At 32.3% G+C, this 14,230-nt stretch overlaps 1 protein-coding gene across 2 annotated transcripts in view; it reads right to left on the bottom strand.

The window, feature by feature from the left end:
- LOC106717924 (serine/arginine repetitive matrix protein 1) overlaps positions 1-14,230 on the bottom strand; it is a 74,671-nt gene that overhangs the window by 30,291 nt on the left and 30,150 nt on the right. For both annotated transcript variants that reach the window (XM_014511891.2, XM_045680799.1), the window contains one exon: positions 14,036-14,223. In XM_014511891.2, the coding sequence (XP_014367377.2) occupies positions 14,036-14,223 (188 nt within the window). The remainder of the gene's footprint in view (positions 1-14,035; positions 14,224-14,230) is intronic.

Genomic DNA, 14,230 nt, shown 5'->3' with positions numbered 1-14,230 from the left:
ATCTGATATATGATTAATTTTAAAGTCGATACCTAAAATTGTTGTTACGCAATCGACTTTCACCGGTCAGTTAGTACCATTCTTGCGTTTGCTCACATTTCAATTAGCAACCGAACGTTTTGATGTAAGACTGAAGAACACCAATTCTTTTCTATTGAAACTTAAGGTTGTCACAATTTTTTTTTTTTAAATAGGACGGGATAAAACAGTTTTAAATAATATGAAATTATTACAATTAACCTTATAAATTGTTTTGCCGAAGTTCAATAATCAAATCATTAAATACCAAAGTATTTATATAAAATGCCGACTTGAATATCTCTGGTCGGTACGTATATTATTTAAAAGCCGACATGAACTTTGAATTAAAAAAAAAGTTTCTAATACTCATTGCTCAACATAAAAGGTAGAACTCTTTAGATGGAAAAATAGAAACATTTCGTAAGAACGTTCAAATTAGGCCGACATTACCTCACCCAACTTGAACCAGTTGGTTGAATCAGGTAAAATAATCCAACAAAAATTCTTCCCATCGATTAAATTTTCCGTAAAATAATTTTGACTTCGGTAAAGGAAACTGCCGAGGTAGATATTGATTGCAGTGATTTTTTCTTACTTCCTCCAAAAAGTTTGGGAAATCAAACCTCTTTGTAGTAGATAACTTAGATCAATATGAAATGTGTATCATATAAATAATTCGCTGGATATAAAGAAATAAATATATCTTTGGGAAAAATTGTACGCTTATTCAATATAAGCTAAAGTTTTCCGCTGAACAGCCGTGATAGTCTGAGATCACTATAATTCAATCGTAACCAAACTTGAATAACATCAAATTTATTGCAAAACTTCTTAATACTCATGTTTTGTATATTCGATCTGGGGTCGCGCATCGTTGGAGTTCTACGAGTATTAACCATTCTTCTCTTATGTATAATAAATCTATGCATAGAATTTATGTTCCACAACTTTCAAATATTCCACTTTCTTGCTTTATATCATAATATCACAATGTTTAAAGGCAAAATAAATACAATTTAAATATTAATACTATTCAAGATATATTATATGCCATAAGCGATAAAGCGGTAAGGTGTGAATAAATCGATTATCTTAAAAAAGCGAGTAAGAAACACATCTGGTTAGACTTGATTCATCGTACAGAGCTCCGGGGGCTAATCGAGTGTGGCTGGCGCTTCGCCGTGCCCCCTGGTGCCGCTCCGTGCCTTTTATTTTGCAACACTATCTTGCTGCGTCATCTATTGTTTCGAAAGCTATACTTTGACCATTTTTTAAAAGTTTTTTTGCTCATTTAGTGCACTTTACCGTTTTTATGTTACAGTATTGATGTTTTAAAAGAAGTTCACAATAAAAAAAGTAAAATTGTCAATTCATTCCACTTTAGCGTTGATAATATTATTGTTTTTTAAATATTTATCGTACAAAAGTGTAAATTAACTTTGTTTTATTTAGGCTTCTTCTGCATACAGATATTTAGCCTAAACGATAATACAACATTTTTCTAATTTTTTAAAATAAAGTAATAGTGAAATAAAACGAACAATCTCGCTTATTTTAATATTCAAGGTCAAAATCTCTACGTCCATCTATACAAGATTTTATTTTTATTCGCTTATAAAATCTTAGCTCATTGCTGTCTCTGGTTTAAATGTTATCCCGACATCGAGCCACTATTAAAACAAGTGAGTCAGCTCAGAATAATTCTTACGTTCGTATCGACCGCCGTCCGCGCAGATAGTTGCATAATTTGACGGATGATGCCTCCGACTATTCAGCGGCTGTAATATCTCATTCTCTGACCGCCACGACACCCACGCTGATTGTGATCAACACGAGTGCTTTCACGCACGATTACATTATGCTAACATAATATACCTGTCCACCATGATGTTTCAATTCACCGTTTATGTTGCCTGTGTGCGTTTTAACCTTCAACGTTCATCTTCCTGCCCTTATCCTACTCTATGTGGAGTGAAATCGATCTATCATATGTCACTGCAATCGTATTTTCTTAAGTATGTCAGCCTTTACCCAATTCACTCATCTTTTGTCAGGCCTACCCTTACCTATAATTATCTAGCTTTGAAAAAATGCTTCAGACTTTACTAAAATTCTGGCGTACATATTATTAACAAACGACGAAATTACAAGCAAAAACATCTGACAACCCTAAAAATACGTTAAGATTTTCAAAAACAAAGAAAAAGAAATTATTCTGCAACTAAAAAACAGTGAACAACAAAGAAGTCATTTTAAGCATGTAGTGAGGCAAGATTACCGATGTTGTATTATAAAGTGCGTCGTAATCTCGGCCGAGTCGGCGGCAGGCCCATCAATATGCAGCGGCTGCAGGCAAAATCGGCCGATACATCAGAAAGATACAATCTAACCCAATGTCGCCCGCAACTAAGCTCAGCAATTACGAGGTAATGTACGCACGCAGTCCGCGCATCACAATAACCCATGTCATACAACGCGCAGATTGTGTTAACTTAGCACGTTTTCCCGAATTAATCTTAAAATCTTTTTTAAAAAGTTGATCTTAATATTAACTGTGAAAACAACAGTTTACAACATATTTGTTAAATAAATTGAATAGGAGTTAGAAAATTCACTATACTATAACATTACATCATTCCTACAACATTACAATTATTCCTTACTTCAATAAGTCAAATGAAGACTGCATTGAATTTTAAATTTAAATGCTTAAACCACGAGCAATAAGTACTTTCTACCTCATTAACATGTAACAGGTGTAAATTGAAAAATCTAATTTACAACCGCGGGATAAAAATACCTCTATTACTGCGAATACTAAAAATACCAAGAAAGCTCGTTATTTCCTCTTAATCTTTCGATCGCAATTTAATGGATAAACTTGATTTAAGGCTCATTTACACACACGTGAGATCGTAGAGTGATAAGTGCATACATGAGACGAGAAGAGCACGGCTCTAGGATATTTTGAACAGTTACAAAAATTACATCGTCTATCATAACAAGTTGAGGCAACGATAAATTTGATAGACAAGCATCTTGCATGATAAAACATTTTTCACACTTTAAGAAGATATTTACCTCTTTTTCAAATTTATTACAAAGGTGATAAAGATAGGACAAAAGTTATGATGGAGACCCCATTTAGGTCTTTATCATAATTTTAGTCCTGTCTTCTATGTCTAACGGATTTCATATGATAATTATGTTGTGGACGGATTGTGTGAAAGATAAAATTGATACATTTTAATACTTTCACTCTAAATCCATTTAATAACAGCTGTAGTCACAAAGTGTTGGCAGTGATTATTATAAACATACTAGCAAGTAATATTGTCAACATAGTGATATATATTTTGAGTCAGTTTGGTGCGTGGGAAAGACATGCAATTAGTACTAACTATAGGTTTTATTTTCAAGCAAAGTGAGTGCGATTCCAGTGAAGTGTTTCCATTAGCATCGAAGGCGTTTATTTGTGTCCGTTTGGTTTTTGCCGAGCTTACGTAACGCCGGCAACGTCCGCTATACCACCGGTCATTATCACCGCAACTGCATCGATACTAGATTTTATGTTTCGATCATCTGACGGGTAAATTGTTATAACAAATATTAAAACTATTAAACATAACTGGCAGTAAGTATATAGTATTTAAAAAATATCTAAGGAGACATGCATTGCGATCTCACAAATAGTGGAAAAAAGAATGCAGAATGTTTCTGTATTTTAAATCAGATCAACAGTTAAAAATGTACCAACTTAGGTTTCTATTCAAATTTTTCATTAAATCATGAAACAAAACAACCAAGTTAATCATCCTTAAAAGCTTTGAAACGTCGTGTCATAGAAAAGTCAGTTTTGCCATATAAAATCAAAATTATATGTTTATCCGTGCATTGTTTTATTCAAGATTGAATATTGTAAATTATTATAACTTAACACATACGAACAGAAAGCGGAGAAATCGCCTTCAGCATTACTTACAATAATATTGTTACACACACACACATATGCCACTTTCATTCTAATTCATTGGCCATTCAACTTGCACTAAGAGCATAACTCGAAGAATTTTCGAAATTAGAAATACGAGATGAGGATATTCATAAGAGAAAGATAATATACGGTAATACGATTCATGAAATAATACTTAATCGTATATAGCTACAGTTTTGTCATATTTTAATCGACTTAAGTAATTTAACTTCACAATAACTTACTTGAGGTAATTATAAAAAAAAAAAAAAATCATTTAATTCAGACCATTATAAGTCCATACATTGTTAATAAAATAATACTTATAACTATGTTAGTAAAGTTAAGATTACAAATTAAATTAAAAGTGAAAATTAACAAAATTATTAAATAAATACAAATTAAAATTATAATCAATTATAGTCATGAAAATGGTATGAAAAAAATTGCTATCGCAAAGTAACTGATAAATGAAAAGAGTATGAAGAAAGAGGTCTGCATAAATAATTACTCAAAAACAAAAAATGTCAGGGGTCGGACACACCATTAGACTATTAAAGTAAAAGACTTGATCTTTACTTCAGTGCAAAAGGTTAGGTAATGTCAATAAATATACAAAACATATTTATCTTTAGTAAAACATTTCAACATTTTAAAATTACAGCATTAAACATTTTAAAAGTGTTGTTTTTATATTCTGTACTCAAAATGTGAACTACTTTGTCGTTTCCGGTAACAATTTGGCTGACATTTTAACATTCTAAATTCCGATGGAAACATTTAAATTTATATGGCATTTATCGGTACAATATCAGGTATCTGAACTATATAGTACTACTCTACTCCAAGGTTTTGGTTTTCATATTGCAGTTATTATACACCTAATGACACTTGATACTTTTTCATATACCTACTACCTACTTGTGTTGTTAACTTTATTTGAAATACTTCTAACATTTAAATTTTCATAGACGGACTACCTAGATGTATTTTCAAGGGCCGTATTCATAGTTATTTTGTGAAAATAGTTTAAAATCAAAACCTTAACATAATCTTAGCCAGCAACATCATCATAAACCTGTTATATGACTAAATCTTGTCATAGGGTTTCAAAATACGGGATGTCTACCAAGAAAGGTAACATTTAAAGACAGAGATTGTCTACCCCTCGCGTCCCGCGCTCCGGCGCGGCCGGTCGGACGAGCTGCGAGATTCCAGAAAGCGGCCGCGAGCGGTTTGCTTTCAAAAGCCGTCCCTTGCAAAAGGTTTTGCCCTGCAATGCTAATTAATATTCCATTCTGTATGCTCGATAGGTGACTTAAGGAACCTAACGTAATTTTTATTTTGTACGTTAATTCTTAGCGAAAATGCAGGTATCATCACGTATAATAGCTAAGAAATAATTTTTGAATGTAAATTTTTATCTCGAAATCACGGTCTCCTTTAAAAAACTTGCTCTAAATACTTAGTCACAAAACGTATTTTGATAGTATACTAATGGTTATTCTAAAAATGTTTAATCGTCGAAATAAAAGTTCCATCGCCAATAAACCGGAATATCTACTATTATTACTGCGTGTTCAAAATGTACGTTAGATATTATAAAACAGGATTAAACTAATTCATCAAAACTTCCCCAACATCCGTTGCTACTTGCTCGGCACGTGTAAATCCAAGCTGTTCATCCGTTAAACAAGTTGAAATAAGTAGCAATTTAAAAGTAATATAAAATTGCCTCACATACCACACAATATAGTCTTCAATGTCCTTCCGATACTTGAAATGATCACTTTAAAAACAAAAGAAGCACTAAAACACAATCACTACTATTACAATCTGTTTATAAGTAAGCAAATTAAAAAAAAAGCTCGATTACACTGTCTAAGAAAAGACTTCAACGCGCACGAGCGAGCGATTCCCTCGCCGGTCGGTCGACAACTGAACACGATGACGCGGCCTCATACTATCTCCTCCATAAGCTTTAGGCCTCTGATAACGCATACCAAAGTCGTAGCGATAATTCTTTTTTTGAAATATAATTTTAAAACTTATTCTTAAACGTACTTTATCTTTTTTAAACGCTATTTGCGGGCGATGTTCTTTTTTTTAATTTTCCTCCGCTGCGCGCCGTCGATTGATACAATCATGGTGAAAAGTAAATGGTTGTTAATAAACGATGCACCACGTTAGTACTTAGTTAAACTTTTTATCAGAAGCTTTAAGCTCGTCGGTGAGTTAAATAAAGTGGTTTCTAAATATAAACGGCGTATCTCGACAGGCTATTGGCAGGTGCGAGCCTATGACTCTAGATTTTTTTGCTACCTTTACCTCTTTTTTCCATTTTCCTTTGTATTTTTTCAAGGACAACAACTAATTAGTTTAAGAAGTATTCATAAAATATAATGTAAATTAGGACATTTTAATGTATTTAAATTGCACTAATTATTCCTCATTCACTATAAATGTACTTAATGCAAATATTCAAGAAGGGAACAAACAAATTTAAAACTTTAAAAAATCTCTGGAAGGAACAAAAATTTGAGAAAATAGAAAATAATTTAAAGGAGTTAATGTACATCTATCGCCTGATTGCGAAGAACTTGAAGCGTAATCAGTAGAAAATTAAGATGTCTTATCTAACCTCTGAACTGTTGCCGCCTCTAACTTCGTTAAAATTCACCGTTATTGCTTAGATTAATTAATATTAAGATTTTTCTCATTTGCCGTTACCCTCAAATGATACAAAACCGTGAATTAAGGAGTTTATTTATGATGCTTTGTGTTGAATTACGTCCTTATATATTTTTATTTATATATTAAAATAATATTTACATATATCTAACAGATTTTTTTTAAATGTAATATTTTTATGTACTTCATTGGGTTCATTATTTTAAATTTATAACTTTTTATTCTGACTCAATAGTTTCTTATTCTGACTGTATTTCGTGGAATCGTCTTAAACTCTAACAGAGGTAATTTTTAATTAAATCTATCTTTTAATAATTATTTTAATTTGAGGTTATTTTTAACATTAATTTATGCATCTCTGTGAATAATAAAAGGAAACTTGACATAACTACCTCATGAACATAAAAACAGCAAATACATAATTCCCTTGATAAAGTTGAACCAAAAGTTATGACTGACTCGGTGACTAACAAAATTGGTGCTAGTGAAGATTCATACATTCACTAAAAAAAATAAGAAAGGCATTAAAGTGATGTGATATCAATGGAAAGCGGACTACCGTGACAGTTTCCACGACACATCGGGGTCGGCCATTGTCGACTGCGCTTATTGTCTACTTCGCTGGTTAATTGCTCGCCGCCTACATTGAATTAACCTCACCTTAACCATTTCAAACAGATAAAGAAAAGCTTACTCAGACCTTTCCTTAGTTGTATTTTGTTCCAAGATAGAATAAGCGAAAATAACAAAGTTGTCTTCTTCAGTATTAAGATTCTTAAAGACTGTAAATGGGATCAGAATTATAACTGGTTACAAAACGAAATAAATACAAACTCAGTTGGAGAATTTTGTTCACATAAGATTACTGTTAAGCGTTTGTGAAACATTAATTACGAATTTAATTTGTATGCCGAAGACAGATAAGCTAGTATTTCTAACTACACGGCATACTACAATTTTTTTTTTTGATTTGTGATACAGATCTTTAAATTTAGATCTAGTCCATAAATCATCTCTTATTATGAATGAAAGTCGTCAAAGTATTTGTATACCTACGACTAAGAATGGACTTATATCGACTTATCCGACTATTATCGGATATATCAACTTTGATGAATTACTCATGATGTTGAATATAGAGCTATAAATAGCTATCGATACGCTACAAGATTTATGCTTGTTTATGATCATAAATCGTTATCCACTAGACACTTGTAGGTGTTATACAGGGGACACTTCATTTGTTCAGCTTCCTACAACAAGGATATAGAGTCCAATCAAATTCTCTCAAAAGTAGTTAATATTATAACAAAAATCGTCGTATTAAAATGTGATTTTGTGTCATAAGGGGAAAATCAAGCGGCAGGATCCTTAACATTAAGTGATCTATCCCCATGAACAACCGCAAAACCAGAGGAATTGCAGACGTGTTACCAGCCTTCAAGAAAGTGGTATGCTCGCTTCTTGACCAAATCTAAGTCGTACCAGTTTGAAAAATCCGACAAGGACGAAGATAACACAGTACGGTGATGCGAAAAGTCTGCTAGTCTGATGGCTGTATGGATATACAAATTCGAATCACTTCATAGATAGTTGTGTCAAACAGGACTAACCAGTTACATATCAGTGTATCGAATTTGTTTTAAAAGTCCTTTTTGACATTGAAAACAAGTTTTAAAGTTAACTTCAAAGTAATTCGAAACAAAACAATTGGTGATGTCATCTTACAAATGAACGTAATTATTGGTGCACAGAAGTCACATTAGTCGGTTGTTATCCCTTATTTGTCGTAATTGATTACCATTAACTTATTTTATTTAAGGTATAGGATAATACGAGTAATTCACTTCCATTCAATAACGTCTAAGTTTCAGTTTCAGTCTTAGTTCATACTACAGAAGTTAGGACTGTCCAACTAGTAACCAACGCTGTAAATTAAAAAAAAAGATCATATTAAAAAAAAAGTATTCTCTAATAACAAACGAAACCGGAATAGCAAAAAAAAGAAATTCGTTAAATCTCAGGTTGCGTGATACGTCCAATTTAGTGTGTCCATACGATTCTGTCTGTCTGTCCGAAAACGATGTTGATTCGAGTTTTTTTTTTTTGTAAATACTATCATCAACATATATCGTAATAAATTACCGCGCAATTTATTTGTCAGGTTAATTTGCTTGTTCAATTGATTTAATTTTCGAAACGTAGATTGAGAAAATAAATCTTTAAACGATTTCATTATAAAATAGTTTAATACTTTAACAGGATATCATGTCAGGAAATTATTATTCAATATGATCGAGATCAATTGATTTCTGATTGATAAATATCGAATAAGAATGTTATTCTAAAAGTACGTACAATTTACAATATCAAAAATTATTAAATATTATTTATTAATATTAAATTAAATTAAATTAATATTAAATATTAATTTATCCAATACAGAATATCTTCAAATTATTATTACTATAAGCTATTAATGTTGTGTTTCCTACATCCTTTTCTTCCGTTTCCGGTACTATAAAACATTAAATGTTCTATGTGTCTATAAATTTTCTGTCATGTCACTTTTATGCATCACGACACAAAAAGCATATAACAAACAACCGAAGAGCTTACATATTCATAATTATTGACAGTTGCTCGACCCTAAGCTTCAGATAGTTTTTCGTAACATCATATCCAAGAACAGGGATTTTCAACCTTTTTGATAAATGGATTTACTTTTTGAACTTATTTCCGTAAATCCTTGAGACTAACATTATTGGACGATAGAATTTTTTTATGCCAACTACTATATTGTAAAACCGTAACAGCATAAACAGCATTATTTTCAGATTTTATAAAAAAAGAGAAATAATATATGAGTTCTAGAAACTCGTAAAGCATGAGTTAATCAGAATTCTTTTGTGCGGTTCGTATCAAAGTTTCACAACCCCTGTCTTGTGCCTATATCTAAGATTGGATCTAAAGCTGATCACATGAATTCTTGAGCACACCACACGCGGCTTGTAGATCGTATCTAAACATCTTAAATTATTGCAGTCGCGGCTACCTTCGCTCTCCTCTGTAATATAATCACGAAGCAAATGACCTGCGTCTCAATGGATGTGGTAAATTGGATTCGTTAGCGAACTCACACTAGTTTTATTTTAAATGTTACACATTTATCAATACTGAATTGCGATTGAACGTGTTTTGCTTTGCTTTAGCACATACCACGCTTTTCCTCCCTCATCTGACTAGATAGACGAATGTGACTATCCCATTGCGCTACTGACTTTGAGAATGACTATGTTATCAACTTTGATAGACTAAATTAAACTAAATTAATTAATTTGTATATTTATTAGGTTGTATGACGTTATATTGTGGCAGTTTCATGATTATTATATACTAACAAAAGTTCGTAGGTACACTATTTTGCAAGTCTGCCAAAAATGAAGCTATTATAATCTAAACATGGTCATTAAACATTAAGATTCATTTTTGTCCGTGTTAATACAATATACGAGAAAACAAAATACATAAAATTACTTAAAAACTTTTTACATGATCCTTAATAATCAAAACAAGATTCTTAAAAAGGAATGATTGCTCACTGGCTAATTTATAAAGTCCCAAAAAGACAATGACTCATAATGCCATATTAGATTTGCAAGGAGTTTGAGGTGTGGTTCTTGCGGCTAAAGGCTCTGTGGTTTTGAAGGCGAGCGTTGAAAGCACTCCGGGATTCTAATGCCCCGCGTGAGGTCAAATTACAGATACCGACTTCTTACAACGCTCGCACAAATTGCTCCAGAATAAAAAAGTTCCGATTGCTATAGTTTTTTTCAATAGACGTTTACACGTTCGTAACATGCGTTGTAACCACGTAATAATATACAAGTTTTTTACTTTTTTATAATAATAGAAATTGACGTAGTGTCTGACCAAATAGTGAAAAAATTTCCAGGGCCGGAATAAAAATACTTGTAACTCTACAGTATATGAAGTACCCGATTCATTGAAAAATTTATACACTAATATTATAAAGAGGAAAAATTTAATTGTTTATTTGTTTGCAATGAATGGAATCCGTAACTACCGAACCGATTTGAAAAATTCTTTCACCGTTGGGAAGGTGCACCATACCCGGGTGACATCGGCTATATTTATTACTTGTTTTATTTTAAAATAGCGCAAACAAAGTCGGGGGAAACTGCTAGTAATTAATATTTTAATTAAAAATAAATAGAGTATATTTTTTTAAACTAATCTTTCTTGGAAAATATCCAGGTCTATAAAGCATTAATCGAATGTGTACAAAGTGCTATAAAGCACTTTAAGATGGATACGTGGGCGCAGCGCCCGTGGATACTTGGCGTACGAAGAAATTACAATATTAAAATCCCTATCGATTTATGTGAGTGATCACAAGTTATTTCACTATAAATCCGTTTAAAAAACATGTTAAAACATCCTAAGCCACCTTCTTATTTAAAAGGAATGTAGATTTACTTACTTCGACAGAGCCTTGCTTAACGAAATTTGTAAGTAATCTACCAATTAGAAAAAAATATCCCGTGGTATTTTGTCTTCCTGTTCGTTAGACTCCTATTAAAACAGTATAAAAGACTCCTCCTATTAAAATTGTATTTATCATAGCGAAGAAACAAATTGATTTCTTTATTTATTTCAAAGATAAATGAGAGGGATGACCTTATGTTTTTGATGATCCAGGAGTTTTTGCAGCCAAAACCCACGATTTGTAAGCTTATATAACCCAATACTATCTAGTTTCTATACTTTTTCTGTATTAAATTATAATTGATCAGCATTTTTAATTGATTTAAACAGCCTCCAATCGAATTACGTAATATGGTATAATTATTATTTTCTCTTTTCACCTGCATCAAGATTTTATGTAGATTTATGAAAATATACGATTTGGAAAGGAAATTAAAAATGACGGAATATAAAATGAAATGTAATCACTAGTAAACATTTTTACATTAACAAAACTTATTATGAATTTGCTACTTCTGATAGTTTGTACTATCGGGAAATTCTGGCCGTATTCCACCTTAGAAGCGACAATTCATTGAACGTTTCGTAGATATTGAGACGACCACGAAAAAATAACCAATAGGAATACGCTTTTAAATGTATCTGTATGAAAATACGTCGATTAGAGGTATACGAATTTTACAAGAAATACGTGTTTTTACTACTATGCTGTCGTTTGCGCATCACTGCTACCTAATTGGTTATTTTGTAAGAAAGGGCGGAATTTGACTCGTTGTAGAAAACAAAGGCTGGAAATATTACTGACGTATGTAGATATACACAGAGAGACGAATATCATTGTCTCCCTGGCCTTATCCCAACCGCGGGAAGTCGGCGTACAGGGTTTTGAAAACTTAAAGTTTGGGCTTAATTTTTTTTATGAAAAAACGTTTCTTTTCAAAAATAATGAAATTAACTAAAGTATTTTCGAATATGACAGAACAAAAAGATTCCTATGATTGTATGTATTCATTCCTATGATTGTTAATTTATGTTATCTATAGAACAAGTTACATCACTATATGTTATGCGTTAGTTGGCTTTCGGTCGGCTGCTGTAACAGGTTTGCCTTCGACAAATACCCGAATTGACCTCCGCTATAGGATTGAAACTCACGCAATAACCATTATATTACAAATGCTATCACTTCGCTGCTCAAAACGTTATACAATTTACAGAATTTACCTTCACTCAACCCAGATTTCAATGTTTCCTAATCGAATTAAATTAATTATTTTTTCATTAATTTTCAATTCATTAAATGTCAAAACATTTTGTTAATTACTTTTTTTCACTACGTTCAATTTAAGCTTTATATAACGTCGCTGAATATTTCACTGCTCCGTAGTTAAACTAAAACGATTATAGGACTTCACCATTTAAAAATGTCTAGTGGTTTTATAGGATTACTATTCTTGGTACTTTTTGTATTCATTAATCTTGGAAAAAAATATTTAAAATTAAATTTTCGCAGGCATAAATAATAGACAGTACATGTAAAATGTAAGTAAGAGAAAAAAGTATTTAAATTGTAAACCGATATGAATTTTCGATTGGTTACTGCGCATTTAGCTTTTTATCGACATTACACTTTCACTTGTCTCGTTAACTCCGACGGCGAAGTTATTGTGAGCGTTGAAAATATGTTTAATATAACTACTATTTTATCTTTATACGTGTAATATAATTAAATAAATACAATTTGCAACCCTGTTCTCAAACAAAATTATAGTAGTCAGCTAAGATTTGTCCCTGATTTTAACAGGGCAAAATTATTAAATTAAATAACATAAATCAATTTTTTTAATGAATATGAAAAATTGAGAAGTAAAAGGTTAGCGTGGTATCGGCATGCGGTAAAGAGAACGTTAAGTATGAGTGAGGAGGTACACCGGTAGAGGTAGGCCTAGGAAGAGATGGATGGATTGCGTGAAAGATGACATGATCAAGAAGGGGGTGACAATGGAGATGACGGCAGACAGATTCATTTGGAGGACGGAAACCTGTTGCACCGACCCTACGTATGTGGGACAAGGTCAAGGAGATGATGATTATAACAGAAGAAAATATTATGTATTTATGAATTGAAACTTTAATTTCACACAGTAAAATAGGTCTAGATACAATTCAAGCCTAGACCTAGTTCTATGCTATAAAATAGTTTGTTTTGTTAATAAACTAGCGCTTGATCACGATCCCACCTGATGAAAAGGTATTATGTTATTTAAAGCAGTTAACAATTTAAACCTATGCAATAAAACCACTAAGACTATTCACTATTTGCAAGCGCATATTCCCATGACTCCATTAGTAGCTGTCTCACAGTATCAGTAGAGTGAACCGAATCAAATCAAACCTTGACACTGTATCAATGCGCCGGCATCTTATGGCTACAGATAATGTCATCATAGAACTCTATACGACACTAAAAGCGTTCATAAATTGCTCCGTAATATCAAGTTAAAGGTGGTCTACGAGAGTATTTATGAATCGCTGAATTAATTGACATATGGCTTTTTATTCGACCCGTGCTACGAAGAGAGTAACAAGATTCGATACGTCTAAAATTAATTATGTAATTAAACAATGTTCAAAAAATTAAGAATTTCCTAGCCACATTTTTATTTACTTACTGTTTTTTTCTTTTTAATGCATACTAAAGGGTATGTTGTTCATTTGTGTATTGTACGGGAAGAGATTTTCATTAAAAATGAACTCTCAAAGAGTTAAAAAACTTTTTAAACAACAGCAATATTACATTACATTTCGAAAGGAATACAACAAAATGCACTTTTTACTCACATCATGTGTAGTGTCGCCATGATGGAACCGCTCCTCGGTCTCTCGCACACGCTCAGTGATGTTTCTCGTGAGCACTTTCAGGTCGTGACTCTCGCGCACCTTGCCCTCCGGGTTGGCGACTACGCGAGATGAAACCAGCACTTTGCCACCAGATGGCGCTACTTCACCAGTCGTATTCGGTGCGAGTTCTGCAAA

Source organism: Papilio machaon, chromosome 13 (assembly GCF_912999745.1).
Source record: "Papilio machaon chromosome 13, ilPapMach1.1, whole genome shotgun sequence".
Lineage (NCBI taxonomy): Eukaryota > Metazoa > Arthropoda > Insecta > Lepidoptera > Papilionidae > Papilio > Papilio machaon.
Note: the sequence above shows the minus strand (reverse complement) of the source record. Positions and strands in the feature narration are given on the sequence as shown.